The sequence below is a fragment of the Felis catus genome, chromosome A3 (genome assembly GCF_018350175.1).
Source record: "Felis catus isolate Fca126 chromosome A3, F.catus_Fca126_mat1.0, whole genome shotgun sequence".
In the NCBI taxonomy this organism is placed as follows: domain Eukaryota; kingdom Metazoa; phylum Chordata; class Mammalia; order Carnivora; family Felidae; genus Felis; species Felis catus.
In genome coordinates, this window is record NC_058370.1 from 132,101,687 (window position 1) to 132,118,238 (window position 16,552).

General features: G+C 36.9%; 1 protein-coding gene across 5 annotated transcripts in view; it reads left to right on the forward strand.

Annotated features, from left to right (window-relative positions):
* Positions 1-16,552, forward strand: part of ROCK2 (Rho associated coiled-coil containing protein kinase 2) — a 136,226-nt gene that overhangs the window by 76,380 nt on the left and 43,294 nt on the right. For all 5 annotated transcript variants that reach the window (XM_023252105.2, XM_006930517.5, XM_023252107.2 and 2 more), the window contains exon 5: positions 7,821-8,081. In XM_023252105.2, coding sequence (XP_023107873.1) covers positions 7,821-8,081 — 261 coding nt within the window. The remainder of the gene's footprint in view (positions 1-7,820; positions 8,082-16,552) is intronic.

A 16,552-nucleotide genomic window follows, 5' to 3' on the forward strand; every position in this document is an offset into this window, starting at 1 on the left:
TTCCTTGGTTAATTATGAGGTTCAAGATATTCCATATGCTTGTTAGTAATTTGTATTCCTTTATTGCTTATCCCATTTTTCTGTGTGTCGTTTCGCTGTTTTAAAATCGATTTATGGGGTGCCTGGGTGGCTCAGTTGGTTAAGTGTTAAGCACCCGACTTTGTCTCGGGTCATGATCTCGTGGTTCATGGGTTCGAGCCCCGAGTCGAGCTCTGTGCTGACAGCTCGGAGCCTGGAGCCTGCTTTGGATTCTGTCTTCTTCTCTCTCTTTGCCCTTCCCCCACTCACACTCTGTCTTCTGTCTCTCTCAAAAATAAAATTAAAAAACCGTTAAAAAAAATAAAAGTGATTTATTAGAATGGTAATGGACCCTGTATAATGATTCTTTGTTATATATGTTGGAAATATATTCTCTTGGACTATTACTTGTCTGTTGCTTATTGAATCTTTAAACATAAATGTAGTCATATCTATGCATTCTGTATTTTGATTTTTGCTGGGGAATACCTTCCCCATCCTTAATTTATAAAAATATTCCTTTATACTTTCTTTAAATTTTTATATTTGATTTTATTAAAAAAGTTTATTTTTACTGTTTATTTATTTTTGAGAGGGAGAGAGAAAGAGTACAAGTGGGAAAAGGGCAGAGAGAGAGGGGGACCCAGAGTCTGAAGCAGGCTCCAGGCTCTGAGCTGTCAGCAGAGAGCCCAGCACGAGGCTCGGACCCACCAACTGTGAGATCATGACCTGAGCTGAAGTCGGAAGCTTAACCAGCTGAGCCACCCAGGCGCCCCTAACTTTTTCTATTTTAATTTTGAGAGGAGTGGGAGTCTGTTTCCGAGTCACCGGGAATTTATTTTTTTACGTGTGTGAGATTTTCACAAATGGGCAGCCACGCCCAATACCATTTGTAGAAATGCCTTTTTCCCATGAAATAAATGAAATGTCCTTTATATCATTGACTAAATTACCATATACACATGAATTTCTTTTGACTCTGTTCTGTTATTTTGGTTTGTTATTTGTTCCTGCACTAAAATCACATTGTTGTATCTGGTAGGGCACATCTTCTCATTGATTTCCTTTTATAATTTTGTGGCAGTTCTTAATCATTTTTCTCTATGAAGTTAGAATTAGCCTTTCATTCTGTTAAAAAAATACACTACAGTTTTTTCTTGCATTGCTTTAATTGATAGATATTTTTGGCTCTTTGGATTATTTTGGAATATTAAGCCCTCCCATAACAGGATAGTGTATCTCTCTGTATACAGTTTGCTTTTCAGTAAACTGTTTGCCATCAAATATGTTCAGAAGAAACTCAGGCATAAGAAAATTGGTTTTTAAAAATGTAGACGTTATAAAATGCCAAAAAAATAACATTGGTTCAGTCTTTCAGTATAGTGTTGAATTAGTAGAAATTTTTATCCTTATCTTTTTCATTATTTTAAACTTAATGATTAAGTCTGATGTTTGTTGAAGCTATCTGAGTAAGCTAGTAAAGGATTTGGTCTATTTGTGCTTAGCTTACCAAGTACTTTTTAATCAGGAATAATGTTGAAGTATTTAAAAATGTTTTCTTTAGCTGCTTTCAAGATGGTTTTTTTGTTTAATCTGTTACTATAGTACACTAAATTTTTTTCAAGGTAGTATAAAATGTAAAGAAAATGCCACTTGCTATAATTTTGTATTCTGAATAGAGTACTGAATTTGATTTACTAATATTTTAAGGAATTGTTTGTGTGTATAAGTGACATTTGACCTTTGATTTAATTCAAAGTTTTTTTTTTTTAATGGGTGATGGGCATTGAGGAGGGCAGGATGAGCACTGGTTGTTGTATGTAAGCCAATTTGACAATAAATTATATTCATAGAAATAAACAAAAAAAACACATGGGCTTTCTTGATTGGTTTTCGTATCATGGTGAGACTACCCTAATAAACAGTTGAGAAACATACCACTTTTTTCTGAGCTTTGGTACAGTTTATATAAAATAGAAACTCTTCATTCCCTGAGGCTGAATTGAACTTACTTGCAAATCTTTTTTTTTTTTTTTTAGTGTTTATTTTTGAGTGGTGGGGGAGGGGCAGGGAGAGAGGGAGACACGGAATCTGAAGCAGGCTCCAGGTTCTGAGCTGTCAGCACAGAGCCTGATGTGGGGCTTGAACTCACTGACTGCGAGATCATGACCTGAGCTGAAGTTGGACACTTAATGGACTGAGCCACCCAGGTGCCCCTTGCTTGCAAATCTTTTAAGCAAAAATTTTCAGTATATTTAATGACAAATATTTTAGCTTTTAAAATTTATTATGATAAATTTCGAATGTACCCCAAAGTAGAAAGAAGGTATATTGAATCCCTGTGTACTGTTCAGTCAGCCTCAACAGTTACCAACCATGGCCGGTCTTACCATGGTTCAGTCACACCAGAAATTGGCAATTTTTTTTTTTTTTTTTGTAAAGGGGCAGTTAGTACATATTTTAAACTTTGTGGCCCAAGATGGCCACAAATCAAAGATTTTACATTGATAGTTTATATAATGGGAAAACACATTTCTACACACTGTTGATGAAATTCAAAATGTAATAAAAAGTACAATTTTTTAAAATACAAGTCTGTTAAGGAGAAGAGTGAATTTATTTTCTGGGGCAATAACATTTTGTTGAATTGGGGTTCACAGTCAATGTTTGTAGATGTTCTATTAATGCTAATGTGTAATAAGATTTTTTACATATTTTATTAGAAAATACCTTTTCACACAGGTAGGTACTGCCAGATACTATTATCCATCAGCATATTTTTTTTAATTTATTAATAGGATTTATTTTTAAAAAGTTTTACATTTATAGAAAAACTTGAGGAGATGGTAGAGAGCTCTCATAATACCACCACCCTCCCACCCCGTAATGTTTCCTCTATTAACATCATAGTTTTGTACATTTGTTACAAATAATGAACCAGTATTGATACATTATATTAACTGAAGTCCATAATTGATTCAGATTTTCTTAATTTTTACCTGTGCTCTTTTTCTGTTCCAGGATCCCATCCAAGATAGTATGTTACTACATTTAGTTATCGTATCTTCTTAGGCTCCTCTTGGCTATGGGAATTTCTCAGACTTCCTTGTTTTTGATGACCTTTACAACTTTAAGGATTACTTATCAGTTAATATCGTAGGATATGTGTATAGTCTTCTATTAGAATTTGATGTTTTTCTCATTATTTAGATTCAGGTTATGAGTGTTTAGGGAAAGACTACAGAGGTAAAGTGCCGTTTTCATCACTTGTTAAAGAGTATTACCAATACTTTATTTATGATTTGATGTTGACCTCGAGCAGAGGATTCTGATTGAGCATATTTATCACTTGGAAGATGTTTATAGAATTCTGTTAAATTCTTATCTTGATATTTACATTGTAACAATGTCATCACACTGCAGGTTAGTTACTTCCAACTGCAGATTGGGTAGAAGCTTCTCAATTACAGAGTTTAAATGGATTTTGAAACATGAAACAGCAAAAAGAAAAAAAAATACTGTTGGAACTGTGAGACTCAGAAAATACATCCCTTGCAAATTTGTGCACTTGAGTGGAGAGCTCACTTCTTGTTTTGATTTTGATAGCGATGGGAAGTACAAAAAGGGGCTTGATGTTAGCTGTCATCAAAAGTTTAAGTTTTGTATATAAGCCCTATTTTACCTTGTCATTTTAGGTTGTATTAATTACGAAACATTATTAAGGCTGCAGCTAAAGCTAATTTCCATGCTACTGAGTGTTCAGTAATAGTAGTTGAGGATGGTCTTGATGAGAAAAATTTCAGTTTCAGCTCTAAGCTCAGATCATTGCAATAAAACTTCACCAGTGCTAAGCCGTTGATTGAACTGCTGTATGGAAAGTGAGTCAGGATACACATCTTCTATTTCTGACAAAAACAGATGAAGATGGTTAAGTCCACAAAGAGCAAATAACAACCATTAATAGTATTCATTTATTACATGAGATTCAAATGTATTTTCCACTGAGTTCTTATATAAGATCAGTATTACAGAGACTAACTACAGACTTCAATGTCATACATTTTCACAAGCTTTGCAAATTTGTCCAATGAAAACCTTTTCTGCTCCACATATATTTTTATCACCGTCTTTTGTTAACACACCTACTTCAGTTTGTACTGAATTAGTGTTTTCTCAGCTTCTTCGAAAATATTTTTGCCTGTAGTTGACCTATGCAGACTGTTTATAGAGGCTAATTCTTTACTTCAAATTTGGCACTTACTCCTCCAATAAATGGTAACAGCTGCATAGTATCAGCAACATCTGTTGACTCACCAAGAGCTGAGAAAAACCACTCAAAATCATTTACCTTGTTTTTTAATTGACTACTGATATTGCCCCCAGTGTCCTCAACTCCTTGAGCAACTGTTGTTCAAAGACTGATAGCCTTGAGTTGATTTCCGCTGGACACATTTCTTCTGCTGATGCAGTGAAACACAACTTAATTAATTCGCTATTGGTAAATGGCTTTTCTTGCTTGCCTGATAAGCCATCTGGAAGCATTCTTTGGTTTTGGTCTTACATATCTTTAGAAAATTTTAACATTTTTCCATAGCTAATTTTAATCTTTTAATTTTGAAGTACTAAAAAGTTACAAGAATTCTTGAAAGACTTTTTGCTCTCCTACCCAATCTTTTCTCCCTTTCTTCTGAGAGAGCGCTTGCTGTCCTAAAACTCGGATGTTTTTTCTGTACTCAATCCCTCCTTTCCTTCTTCCCAACTAGATCTTTTATCATCCTTTTTATTCTTCTGATGTGATTTTTGACTAATTCAGCTTTTTATTTACCTCTTGTCAGTTTATATTTTCTGTGACGGTATCCGTCTTCTTTTCCACTTTTGTATTGAATAGAGTATATGTACATTTTTTAGTCTTAACGTGGTTTTTTTTTGTTTTGTTTACAAAATAACACCCTTCCTTTGTTTTTTTTTTTTGTAATTATTTACTGCTTTAAAAAAATTCCATAGCTCGTTTTCTTTAGATGTATATTGTTCTTTTCTAGTTTCTTTATCTGCCTGATTTTTATTGTCCTTACTTTACAGTGCAGAGACCTGTGTGATTATTGCATATTGAAAGGATAAGGAGAAATACCTATAAATGCATTTGAAGTTATAAGTTTCCTTTTGAGTCCTGCTTTAATTTTGTCATACTTTAAAATATTTTTTTTTGTCTTAAAATTTTTTTTCTTCATGTTTATTTTTGGGAGAAAGAGCACAAGCAGGGGGAGGGAGGGAGACATAGAATCTGAAGCAGGCTCCAGGCTCCGAGCTGTCAGAACAGAGCCTGATGTGGGATTCGAACCCATGAACTGTGAGCCAAAGTTGTACGCTTAACCGGCTAAACCACCCAGGTGCCCCATGTCATACTTTAAAACAAAACAAACAAAAAAAAAAAGATTTTATTTGTGACATACACCGAGAAATATATAAAACAAACAACAGGATTTATCACAAAGAAACACCCATGTATTTACTACTCAGGTCAAAAAATAAACATTGCCAGAATTCCAGAAGTTCTCTTGCACTCTTTCCTAATCACTACCTCTGTGTGTTCTGCCGAAAATAACCACTCTTCTGACTTTATTAGTAATCATTTCCTTGCTTTTTTCCTTCTCGTGTATCACCTAAACAAGCACCCATGATCTTTAGTTTTCCTGTTTTTTGAACTTTATATAAGCGAAATCGCTGAATATCTCTTTTGTATCTAGCTTTTCTGTTCAGCATTATGTTGGAAAGAGTTATCTAATCTAGATTGCTACAGTTTATTAATTTCATTGCTGTGTTTTATTCCATTGCATGTATATATCATAATTTATTGGTATATTTCAAAATGTTATTTGTTACAAGTAGTGTAAATGTTTCTTCTTTTTAATTTCTTTTTTTTAATCTTTATTTATTTTTGAGAGAGAGACAGAGTGTGAGCAGGGGAGGAGCTGAGGGGAGGGAGACACGGAATCAGAAGCAGGCTCCAGGCTCTGAGCTGTCAGCACAGAGCCCGACGCAGGGCCTGAACTCACGAACCGTGAGATCATGACCTGACCCGAAGTCGGACGCTTAACCAACTGAGCCACCCAGGTGCCCTGTAAATGTTCTTGTACTTAATTCTGCTGCGTTTATTCCTAGGAGTGGCATTTTTGGGTACCTGTAGTCTATCTTAGTAGGTGATAATAGCTTTTTTTTCAACTTTTGTTTGTTTGTTTGTTTTTGTTTATTTTGGGGACAGAGAGAGACAGAGCATGAACGGGGGAGGGGCACAGAGAGAGGGAGGCACAGAATCGGAAACAGGCTCCAGGCTCCGAGCCATCAGCCCAGAGCCTGACGCGGGGCTCGAACTCCCGGACCGCGAGATCGTGACCTGGCTGAAGTCGGACGCTTAACCGACTGCGCCACCCAGGCGCCCCAATAGCTTTTTTTTCAATGTGATTATAGAGGTTTAGTTTCTAAGTTCCCTTTGTCCTTGCCAGCACTTGGTATTGTCACTTTTAAAAGTTGATCATTTTTGTGCTTGTGAAGTGGCATTTCTTTCACAGTGATTTAAATTTACCTTTCTTTAATGAAATTTCATGCCTTTTCGTCTTTGAATATCTTCTTATGTGAGTATCTTCTTATGTGTGCTTAAGTCTCCTCATTTTCCCATTACGTTGTTTGTTTGTTTGTTTGAAATAATTGATTTGTAGGAATTCTTTTTCTTTACCTTGAGCATGAGTTATTGCTTCGGTTCTAGTTTTTCCCTATTTATGGAAACCTTTTCTGTTTGCGTTGCTTGCTTCTGGGGGGGTGGGGTGGGACGTGGGTGGAATATACAAATAACTTTTCTTCTGAATTTGTGATTCCTGTCTCTCTGGGGGGGTCAGTAGCAACCTAGCTAGGTGTAATATCTCTGGTCCCACTGCCACTGCTCTAGTCTAGGTGCTGGTAGCACCTGCCATATGCTGCTTAGGAGCAAATCGTGGAGAATAGGAGAGGAGAGGGCCCTGTTTTAACTGTGGCTACCAGGGACTCGCTCTTTTCCAGCGGTGTGGTGCTTACTCCCTCTTCTTCTGTCCATCGAATGTGGTATCTCAAAGGTTTTTCTCAACTGCCTCTATCTCCTCAGCTTTCTTCTCTGTGAATTAGGTGCAGTAACTTGTTTTGTTTTCAGAAAGCTGTTTTTTTTAAATTATGAATTCTTTGGGTTTTTTTTTTATTTTACCTTTTATGTTCCTCATTTTTACTGTTTCTCTTTTAAAAATATTTCTTTTCTTTTTTTTAATGTTTGTTTATTTTTGCAAGAGAGAGCATGAGCAAGGGAGGGACAGAGAGAGAGAGAGAGAGAGAGAGAGAGAGAGAGTGAGAGTGAGTCTGAGGCAGGCTCCAGGCTCTGCGTCAGCACAGAGCTTGATGCAGGGCCCGAACTCATGGATTGCAAGATCGCGACCTGAGCCGAAGGCGGACGCTTGCCCGACTGAGCCACCCAGGCGCCCCTCTTTTAAAATATTTCTATTTAAAAAGATTTTTGTATTCTCTAAGAAGGAAAATGACTCATTTATGTATTTCTTGTCAATAAGCATGAGGAAGATAACCATATAAAAAGTTTTGTCTGATACTTCCTTTTCCATTAAAGATGTCCAAATCTAAAATCAAAGATTTCATAGAATTAAACTCTCTTGGTTGTAAAATAATTTGCCTTTTTCAGCAGTAATGATACTTTCGGGTTTTGTTCCTATTAAGCTTTTGGTTTTCTTTTTTCTAAAAAAATGTTTTTTCCTTCCCATTTTGTTTTCCAGCTCTTTTGTGCTTTTCAAGATGATAAGTATCTGTACATGGTAATGGAGTACATGCCTGGTGGAGATCTTGTAAACCTTATGAGTAACTATGATGTCCCTGAAAAGTGGGCCAAATTTTATACTGCTGAAGTTGTTCTTGCTCTGGATGCCATACACTCCATGGGTCTCATTCACAGAGATGTAAAGCCTGACAACATGCTCTTGGATAAACATGGACATCTAAAGTTAGCAGATTTTGGCACATGTATGAAGATGGATGAAGTAAGTAATAAGCAAGTAAAAAAATGCTACTTTAAAAAGCAATTTTTTTTAATCTTTATTTATTTTTGAGAGAGAGAGAGAGAGAGAGAGAGAGAGAGAGAGAGAGAGCGCGCGCGAGCAAGCCTGAGCTGGGGAGCGGCAGAGAGAGGGGGAGACACAGAATCCGAAGCAGGCTCCAGGCTCTGAGCTGTCAGCACAGAGCCCGACACGGGACTTGAACTCATGAACCACGAGATCACGACCTCAGTGAAGTCAGATGCTTAACTGACTGAGCCACCAGGCTCCCCCCAAAATGCTACTTTTTAAAAACAAAAATAAAAGAAACTTCAAATCTTTATTTTTTTTGAGCAAAGATAAATTTAGTTTTGCTAACTGTGTAGTGACTGAAACAAAACTTTTTTTAACTGATCATCTTGTTACAGAGTGCTTTATTTATAATTATGTAGCATTGGATTTGGTGAATATAAGAGAAATAAGAATGCAAATAACTTTAGGCATCTTCCTCATAGAATGTTGATAAGCAGTTGCTACCAATCAAAACTACTGCATGTGTAAAATGATCCGGGTGAAGAAATAAGACACAAAATATAAATTAAGGTACATGGGTATTTCCATCACCATTATTATTTCTGTATTTTTCCTTTAAAAAAAAAAAAAAAACTAAGGTAAGAAGTTTATGATCCTATCACCTGCTAACCCTGTCTGCGTCAACCACAGTGAATAAATTTGGGGACATCATCTGTTGTGTACTTTACCTGGTAAACAATTCACATTTTGATCAGTAGATTCAGTAGTGTTAACGTCATAGCTGATTATGTTGATTTATTCCTGTTGTAAAATTTATCTCTTTTTCTCTATAAGTGTACCGTATAATTTCTGTTTCGTTTTTTAGTTTCCCTATTGGATCTTGGGGGGTGACTTACATCCATCAGACTTTCTAAATGTTAATGTAAATTGACAGCAAACCGGATGCCATCTTTTGTATGGTGTTTATAACCTTCCAGTATGCCTGTATAGCTATTCATATTTCATAACCAGAATACTTTATCAAAGAAAAAAGAATATCTTGTAAAGATATTTATTTTGAAGTAAGCTGTTTTCCTTCTCTTTGCCTCTTACTCATGCCACCTGTGTGACATTCACTTCTATAGATCATACTGCCCCCATCAGCGATCTGTAATGTCCCGAGCTCAGCTCAGATTTTACCTCATTTAGAAAGTCTTCCTTATAATCCTAACCTGATGGATCACTTTCCTAATGTTCTCACTTATTTAGAATTTGTGCTGTGTTTCATAGGCCATTTTCACGTATCTAGGTTTGTATGTCCTGTCTGCTCAACTAATACTTAACATTCCTTTCTCCTTTGGTCTTCTTCCTGGATTTTGCCCTTGTGTCCATGTTCTGCATTCATGAGTCCGTGCTTAATAGATGGAGCATTTGTCCCCAGAGCTCCCTCTTGTGGTATGAAATGGTTAATAGTAAATAGTATGAAATGGTTAATAGTAAAAATTATCTTCAATGAAAATAAAGTATAAAATAATGTCTAATAGGATGCTAAACTTTTTTATGTCTGTTGTACAAAGTGAGTGATGTTTATGTGTTGAACTTCCATGAGTGTATTCTGATTTTAATTAAACCAAAAACTTTTGGGAGGGTGTAGAGAAATAAGTCACGTCACATGTTTTTAGGGTAGTGAAAATGAAAATGACTAAGGAAAGAGGGGTATATAGAGTGTGAGAGTGTGAGAAACAGGACAGAATATGGTATTTATAGCATAATCTTACAAGCATGTAAGTGAATACTAAATTTAGCAATTTATTTTTAAAATTTTTTTTTCAACGTTTTTTATTTATTTTTGGGACAGAGAGAGACAGAGCATGAACGGGGGAGGGGCAGAGAGAGAGGGAGACACAGAATCGGAAACGGCTCCAGGCTCCGAGCCATCAGCCCAGAGCCTGACACGGGGCTCGAACTCACGGACCACGAGATCGTGACCTGGCTGAAGTCGGATGCTTAACCGACTGCGCCACCCAGGCGCCCCTAAATTTAGGAATGTAAATATCTTAAATTGTCCCTTAGTAAGACAAAATAAAATGTGGTATATAATTATGTACTATTTTTTAAGTCAGGTACATATACCTGAGCTAATTATAATCCTTGGTTCATCGCTTATTGTTGTTAGTAGTCAACAGAAAGGCTTCATCTTGTTTTTATTTTATAATGTTTTCCCCCTTTCTGCTTCAGTCTTATTCTCTCTTTCCCTGATAAACAACCAGTGTCATGTGTTTACTATAAGTTCTTGCACGCTATTGATACGATGTACGTATGTATAAATGGTATCATGGCATGCATGTCATTTTTTTAAACTTTGTTCGCTCAACACTGTTTTGTATCTTTTCTAATATATGTAAATTAGCTCATTGCTTCTTAGTATTCCGTAGGGTCTATCTGTTAATTTTACTTATTCCCCCTTATGTTGGATTCCTAGGCCACATCCATTCCCCTGCCACCAACAGTGCCATGTTGAGCCTAGTTAAACTTAGATGTTGAACATCTTTAGGTGTGGCCCATGTGTATTCTGACAAGGGTTTCCTCTAATACATACCTAGAGGTGGGACTGCTGACTCAGAGGGTACGTAAAGTACGAACTACCTGACCTCTGGAATGGCTGTGATTGTTACAGCCCCTGCTAGTAGTGCCTTAGCGACCCTGTCTCCGTGTCGTCACTCCCCCTTCCTATTACTCACTCTCTAACTCTTACCAGTTTCATGAGTGTAAGGTAGTAGCTTAAAAGAGAAATTGCATTTCTTTCATAACTAATGATAGCAAACTTTTCTGCATGTAATTGCCAGTCGTTTATCTCTTGAATTACTTGTATGTGTCTTTTGACCCTTTTAAAAGCAACTTGTTGAAGTGAAGAATTCCTTATGTAATCTCGACAGTGCTTCCACAGATCTTCCGGTCAGCTACCCGTTTGTGTCTTTCGAACAGAAATTCTTATTTTCCATGTAGTGAAATAGGTATTTTTTAAATATTGAAGTTTAAAAATGTTGTTTGTTTTACCCCAAACTTCCATGCCTCAAGTAATAATAATGATGAGAACAACTATGTATGTTGAAGAACAAAGGAGTTTTTTATTAAAAACTATAGTACATAGAATTCATAATCTTGTTATTTTAGCTGTTGATGTAAATAGCGCTGTTGCATGTTTCAGGTTCATCACTTTATCTGCCTCTGTTTGATTCTCATTATGGCCTCAAAGCTGTTAGAGGTGCTCCTGGCTTCATTCTCTTTCATCTGCTTGTCTGTGGATGGGATCAGCGCCCTGGGGTGTGGGTCAGGTCTGGCCTGTGGCCTGTCTTGTACTAAAAACGGTTTGTCCGGTTTTAAAAGATCGTTAAAAAAAAAGAGAGAGAGAAGGTAGTAGATAGAGATCCTGTGTGGCCACAAAATCTAAAATATTTGCTGGCCTTTTAAAGGAAAGTTTGCCAACCCTTTACTACAATATTGACTGAGATTGTCAAATTATTTTTTAGCTCTTCTGGCATCATATGAAACAATATGCCGTGGATAAATGCAAAAATAAAATACAACTAAAAATTATACAAGGACTAGACTAATTTGTTACTGTCACAGTTCATTAAGAGTAATGGTATATCTCATTAAGTTCGCTCATTAATAAACTGTGGTTAATACAGGGTTTTTTTGATGCTGTTATTCTTTTTCTCTCTGGAAAAAAATATGTAGATGTACGTGAATGCCCCAGCGTAGCATATTTATGTCTAGGTGTATCTCCATGATAGCCGAGAAGTGCTGCTATTGAAATTACCTGCTGTGTTGGGTAAATTGAGTTTCTTCTTTGCTCGTCATTAGGCACTTCATAGCCACTTTACCAGCTTCTAAGGCACATTTTACATTAGTGTTTTAAATTACCTAGAAATAATGTAAAATTATAACCCTGAATATTCTAGTGTATACTATTTGATTACATTGAGGCTATACTTCTTTAAAAGCTAATTGGCAAATTGTTACTGTTCTTAACCCTTCTAGAAATGACATCAGTTTTTAAAAATGGAGGTGTTTCTACTCGGGTTTCTGAAAAAACCCTATTTTCTGCAAAATTATCCATGAAGAAGAACAGGTTTTTGGATGAGGTCGGGACAGACCATTCAAAAGCTATGCAGCTTTGTAACCAGAGCCCAAATGAAAGTAATAATTGGTACCCCAGGAGATAACTGGAATAACAGGCAGCTTTTTGTGCCTTGGGCGCTGTGTAGTGCAAACGGAGATGGGCTTCTAAACCAGTTGGGCTGTTTTTAGATAGAACACAAGAAGAAGTAGGGCTTTCCGCTAGCCCAAGGTTATGAGGCAGGGGATGTGCCTATTTGAGAAAGGAGCTCCTGGTGCAAGTACTTATTTTTAATTATTAAAATGAAGCAAATAGAGTCCTGCCTATGTAGCAGTCAAGCTGAGGCCTTAATGTGTCTGATAATTAAGAACACCATTTACAAGTTTTCCCACTTTCACAGGAAGCATTTATTATTATTTTTTAAATGTCTGGTTTTTTTGTTTTAATGTTTATTTATTATTGAGAGACGGCATGACCATGGGAAGGGCAGAGAGAGGAGAAGACACAGAATCTGAAGGAGGCTCCAGGCTCTGAGCTGTTAGCACAGAGCTTGACGCGGGCCTTGAACCCACAAACCCAGCAAGATCATGACTTGAGCCGAAGTCAGACGCTCATCCGACTAAGCCACCCAGGCGCCCCATAAATGTCTATTTATTTTTGAGAGAGATAGCATGTGAGTGGGGAAGGGACTGGGAGAGAGAGAGGAAGACAGAGATTCCCATGTAGGCTCCCTGCTGTCAGCACAGAGCCTGATGCAGGGCTCGAACCCAAGAAACATTAGATCATGACCTGAGCTGAAACCGAGTCAGATGCTCACTCGACTGAGCCACCCAGGTGCCCCATTACAGGAAGCATTTAAGAATAGTTTCCTGGACCAACCTCATGATTTGTGATGGACTGATTTTGTGTTTTTAGTAAATCTCCCCACTTATGATATTTTATCCATTATAAAATGCGAGATATATTTTAGCAACCATTTAATCTGATCTATTTAAAGTATTTTTGAGGAAGTTTTTGAAAATACATACCCGTTTACGTTGCTCTCCTGCTTAGATTTCTGTCATCTACTGAATAAAGTTCAAACTCCTTAGCTTGAACTTGAAGCCTCTTTCTTTCTTTCTTTCTTTCTTTCTTTCTTTCTTTCTTTCTTTCTTTCTTTCTTTTTCTTTCTTTCTAAAAAAAAAAAATTTTTTTTTATGTTTATTTTTTGAGAGACATAGAGAACCAATTGGGGAGGGGCAGAGAGAGAAGAAGACATAGAATCTGAAGCAGGCTCTGGGCTCCGAGCTGTCAGCCCAGAGCCCAATGTGGGGCTTGAACTCAAACTGTGAGATTATGACCTGAGCCGAAGTCAGACGCTTAACTGATTGAGCCACCCACGTGCCCCATCATACAAAGCTTCTTATGATGACATGATCCCTTCCACTTTTCACCCTCATTCTCTATCATTTGACCTTTTGTACCTTATGGTTCAGGGGTCTTAAATTACATTTAGTTGTTTTTTGTGCCATGAAATCAATAATTTCATGATTCCTGGCCTTCATATATGATGTTGAATACAGTTTACTTGGCAGATTCCTACTCGTACCTTGAAACTCACCCCAGAGTTTTCTTATCTTGCAAAAGCTCCTCAGGTTACTCCTATGTCCTTTGGACACACCTCCTTTTTGGAGCATTTTCTTCTTTTTTGGCAGTGTAAGTCGAAGACTTGTATTTTCTCTGTCCCAGCTCTGGAATCAGCTGCTTCTCTAAGAAGCTCAGATTTCTTTTATTCAAGAATGGGATTTAGAGGGGCGGCTGGGTGGCTCAGTCAGTCGATTGAGTGTCTGACTCTTGGTTTCGGCTCAGGTCACGATCTCGCAGTTCGTGGGTTCGAGCCCCATGTCGGGCTGTCTGCTGGCAGTGCAAACCCTGCTGGCGATTCTCTCTTTCTCCTTCTCTGCCCCTCCTCTACCCCACGCTCTCTGTCTCTCAAAATAAATACATAAAACTTAACAAAAAGAAGAATGGTATTTAGAAATCAGTATTTGGGCGCTTGATGTGCTTCTTGCCCCTGGAGTGTCATTATTTCTAGGCCTGGTCAGCAGACACGTGTGTACCAAATAGACTATATGTGCTAATCCACATGCACACACATTCGTATTTAATTCTGTACTTATGGGTCTGTATATATAGGCTACTAAAAGTTCTGAGTTCATACTGATAATTCTGATTCTTGTCCTACACCGCAGGGTTCATTCGCATCCTCCTCCTTTCTGTTTGATAATTGCTTTTTCAGTCAATGAGAAACCTGGCTCTCATTGTCTACACTGTCTTTACCTACTTGTTCACCTCTAGGATACACTTAAAATTATTTCAGAATTACCAATTCCTACCTCTGTGACAAACAGATTTATTAATTAGAATGTATTATTTTTTGTGCAGTTCCTTTTGTGTTTAGCCTTATAGCATATGTTAAAGATACTGTTTCCCAAAGTTACTTAGGTCATTTCTTTTATCCTTACCCCATTTATTGTGGTTATGTTGTTAATTTACAAAACAGGTTCATTTCTTACTATATGTATTCCATTTAGTGTACCTCCGTCACACACATCCTGGTTGATATTAATTGTTTATTTATAGTTCTTAAGATGTGTGAAACATTTCCCTGGTTTTAAGATTAAAACTGTACAATTGCATGCTCAGAGAAGGATCCCTGCCTCCTTACTCCTACTACCCACTCCCATACTTCCTTCTTTCCACCCTGTTCTCTCACCCACCACCCCGTAGGTAAACCAGGTCTTTTTAGTTTCTGGTTTGTCCTTCCTGTATTTCTTTAGAATACGTTAAGAGACTTGTCATAAATGTGGATTCTGTGCTCATATAATATGAGAACTTCTCCAGGAGATAATTTTAAAATATCTTTCCCAAATGTTTTTTTAAAACAATTTCAACCTCCAACATGCTGGTCAGAAACTATGGTTGGAATATTTTTCCAAAAGCAGAGTGCTGTTAACTCAGTTCTTTAGTCCTGTGAAAGAATTCTGCAAGTGATTATTAAACTTGGTCTCCATCTTACCTTTCCTGTCTTCATTGTTGTGAAGCTTTACTGTTAGCTGATCGGGACTTCACTGCATTTCTTGAATTTGCTTTATATGACGTCATTCTTGTTTCTTTACTTTCGCTCTTTTTCTGCCCTAGCTGTCATGTCGTGGGCCCTCCTTTCAAGCCTGACTTATCCAAGCCTTTACAGCCTAACTTTATGCCAGTTACTTTTGTATCTTACCCTTTCCTCTCCTTCCTCTAAACCTTTGAATGCTAACTAATTTTTTTTTTAAGTCTAATTTCTGGGGCACCTGAGTGATTCGGTTGGGTGGCCAACTTTTGATTTTGGCTGAGGTCATGATCTCACAGTTTGTGGAATTGAGCCCTGCCTCAGGTTCCACCCGGGCTGATAGTGCAGGGCCTACTTGGGATTCATTCTCTCTCTCTCTCTCTCTCTCTCTCTCTGAAATAGTAAATAAATAAATAAATAAATAAATAAATAAATAAATAAATCTCTTAATGTTGCCTCTAGTAGAAGTTTAGGATAGTCCATGATAAAAATTGATTTTATGCTCTGCATTTTGAAGTCAGGTACTGATTTTTTCATCTTTTATCCTAAGTACTGATCCATACAAATTATCACCCTCATAATTTGCCCCATTATTTTCAGAACTTTTATTTTATTTGTATTCAAACTAAAATGGCTTTTATGCTCTATTTGCTATATTCTTGGGAAAGTAAAATGATTGAATTGTTGCTAATATGAGGAATGAAAAGATTGTTTTTGAAATTAATTTCCTATGATTAACATATTTTATTGCTATTAAATACATTGACATAAATCATATTTATAAAATACATGGAACTTCCTTTTCCCAAAGAAAAGTCCTAATACTTAGTATGGGGGAATTTATGTAGCTTCCTTATGAGCAGCGTGGGTGACATACTTTTCACTGGGCGGGGAAAGGAAATGGAGGGCATTTAAATTCATCTATAAAATCTTAGCAGGTTTGGACAGAGCTAAAGGTGAATGAGTATTATTTAGTGTTATATTGTTATACTGATTTAATTTTACAGCCCACACACGTATACAAACATACACACATATATATGCTACAACACGCACACACGTACTTGTATTTATGATAGTTCTTGTCCTTGTCAAAAAGACAGCAGATAGGGAGTATCTTATTACACACCAAAACTAAACACAGATAATGGTGTTTTTATCATTTTGTCAAATAACCTTCGTGCCACAGCTCTGTATTTCTAAATATGCAGCTTGGTGGTATAGCTTTCAAACTGTTAAGATCTTTTA